Source organism: Otolemur garnettii, unplaced genomic scaffold (assembly GCF_000181295.1).
Source record: "Otolemur garnettii isolate 467f Iridium unplaced genomic scaffold, OtoGar3 scaffold00153, whole genome shotgun sequence".
In the NCBI taxonomy this organism is placed as follows: Eukaryota; Metazoa; Chordata; class Mammalia; order Primates; family Galagidae; genus Otolemur; species Otolemur garnettii.
The window spans coordinates 1,349,518-1,352,499 of NW_003852548.1; the positions used below are offsets into that span (position 1 = coordinate 1,349,518).

General features: G+C 43.7%; 1 protein-coding gene across 1 annotated transcript; it reads right to left on the reverse strand.

Annotated features, from left to right (window-relative positions):
* Window positions 1–7: 7 nt before the first annotated feature.
* Window positions 8–834, reverse strand: LOC100942760 (lysosomal-associated transmembrane protein 4B-like). The gene is given in 2 exon segments (XM_012811277.2): window positions 8–285; window positions 287–834. Coding segments are annotated over 2 exon segments (678 nt in total). The 5' UTR covers window positions 811–834; the 3' UTR covers window positions 8–131.
* Between the last annotated feature and the right edge of the window lie 2,148 nt (window positions 835–2,982).

The window sequence follows — 2,982 nt, forward strand, 5'->3', positions numbered from 1 at the left end:
AACATCTAAATTTTACAATGTAGCATTTCAGCAACAAACTCAGAGCTCATCTCAAGAGTGAAATAATAGAACTGTTGCTCAGACATCTGAAAAGCAAAGCTGATGCTCTCTGCCCCACCCCACTCTTAGGCTCAGGCTGACAGGTAAGGTGGCGGCGGCTCCTTTGCAGTGCCGGTCACAGCAGCATCTTCGTACAGGGGTAACAGCACCAAAGTGTCATTGCTGGTGACATAAACCAGGATGTCAGACGAGTTCCTGCCATTGATGGATCGGTAGCAGTTCCAAACAGTTAATCAAGTAACCCTTAAAAGTCAAGATAATGCTAATGAACAGAAGAATAAAAAGGACCAAACAGGTAGGATTCACAGACATGATATCATCTTTGTAGGGAAAATTAGGACGCAGCTGCCGTATGCACTCCTGGATGGAGTTTGGATAGACGAGCACAGTGACTGCAACCAAGGCGTTCAGGGCAAAGTCAAAGATCTGGTAACAGAAGAACGGGACAATCCAGGCAGCACGCTGCTTATATGCTCCATACGTAGCCATTGCACATATCAGGATCATGAGAAAAGAAATTGCAATAGCGATGCACATGTTGGCATCATCCATGAACTCAAAGTCACCTTCCAGTTCAGAACTTGAAAAGTGTTGCTGATCTGGGTCAGCCAGGGCGCTCAATAAAATCCGCAGTACCACAGCATTGATGATCAGGTACCAGACGCCAAGCAGGATGGTGCCAGTGCGGACATGGCAGCACAGGCAGCAGCTGTTGGAGTAGAACCTCCTCCAGGGCGCGACCATCTTCATCGCTCCGGCCGCCGGGGCAGTGTCGCGAGTGAGCGCCTAAGTTTTCAGGAGCGTTGACCGGGTCTCCCGGGTCAGCCGCGCCGCTGCTGCCGCCTCCTAGTCAGCTCCGGCTCCTGGCCCGCTCGCCTACCCCACTGCCCTCCTCGTTCAGCGTTCCCGGGAGAGCTCCGAGCGGTTGCCACGGCTGGACTCTGCGCTCCTTTTTTTTTTTTTTTTTTTGAGACAGAGTCTCATTATGTCACCCTCAGTAGAGTTCTATGACATCATAGCTCACAGCAACCTCAAACTCTTGGGCTTAAGCGATTCTCTTGCCTCAGCCGCCCAAGTAGCTGGGACTACGGGTGCCTGCCACAATGCCTGGCTATATTTTTGTTGCAGTTGTCATTGTTGTTTTAGCTGGCCAGACTGGGTTTGAACCCGCCAGCCTCGGTGTATGTGGCCAGCACTGTAACCACTGTGCTACGGGCGCCAAGCCCATCTTTTCATTTTCTTTTTTTTTTTTTTTCTGGAGAGAGTCTTACTTTGTCACCCTTGGTAGAGTGCTGTGGCATCACAGCTCACAGGAACCTCAGACTCTTGGACTTAAGTGATTCTCTTGCTTCAGCTTCCCAAGTAGCTAGGACCACAGGCGCCCGGCACAACACTTGGCTATTTTTAGAGAGGTCTCACTGTGGCTCAGGCTGGTCTCCAACTTGTGAGCTCAAGCAATCCACCGGCCTTGGCCTCCCAGAGTGCTAGGATTACAGGCATGAGCCACCGTGCCTGGCCTTCTTTTCATTTTCTTAATGGTTCCTTTTGAAGCCCAAACCTTTTTGCTTTTGATGAAGTCCAGTTTATCACCTTTTTTTTCTTGATAGGTTATGCTTTTGATGTCCTATCTAAGAAATCTTTTTCTCATCCAACGTCTTAAAGATTTTCTCTTGTGTTTTCTGCTAAAACTCTTAAAGTTTTAGATTTTATATTTAGGTCTATAATCCATTTTGAGTTAATTTAGTACAGTGTAATAATCTAAATTCATCTTTTTTCATGTGGGTACCCAATTATTTCAATTACCAAGTGTTTTAAAGACTATTCTTTCCTTATTAAATTAACTTTACACCTCTGTAAAAAATGTTTACCAGAAGTGTAAGGGTTTATTTTCGGTCTTTCTATTCTGATCCATTGATGTACGTGTCTATCCCTAGGCCAAGACCAGACTGTCTTGATCACCAGTTGCTTTCTAATAATTTGAAATTGGAAGGTGAATGTCCTCCCATTTTGTTGTCAAATTTCTGTTTTGCTAGTCTTCGTCCTTTCTAGTTCCACACACATTTTAGGATTACTTTATCAATTTTATGGGTGGAGAGAAACCTACTGGAAATTTTATAAAGTGGTATTGAACCAGTAGATCACGTGATGTTTCTTCCTTAGCCTGGCGATATGGTGGATTACACTGATTGATGTTTTTTCATTAAAATACCTCAGTATTTTATTTATTTATTCCATACATATATTTTTATCTCCCCATCATCTCCACTTGTCTGACTACTACTATTACTGTGTTCTATTAGAACATTCCATTCATACTTAACACTAAGCGAAGAGTAGAGTTATACCTTTTTCTTTTCTTTTTGTGAGACAGGGTATTGCCTAGGCTAGAGTGCAGTGGCATAATCATAGTTCACTGTAGCCTTGAACTCCTGGGTCAAGAGATCCTCCTGTCTCAGCCTCAAGAATGGCTTGTACCACAGGAACATGCCACTGTACCAAGTTAATTTTTTTTTAAATTTTTTGTAAAGATGGGATCTCTCACTGTGTTACCCAGGCTGGTCTCAAACTCCTGCCCTCAAATGATCCTCCTATCTTGGCTTCCCAAAATGCTGGCATTACAGGCATGAGACACCATACCCAGCCCTGTCTTTATTTTTTTATTATTAAATCATAGCTGTGTACATTGATACTGTCATGGGGTACAGTGTGCTGTTTTTATATACAATTTGAAATATTTTCATCAAACTGGTTAACATAGCCTTCATGTTATTTTCTTAGTTATTGTGTTAAGACATTTATATTCTTCATTTAGGAAGATTCACATATACCCTTATAAGATGAACCATAGACATGATCCCACCAATCACCCTCCCTCCACCCATCCTCCTCCCCTTCCTCCATATTCTTGGGCTATAATTGGGT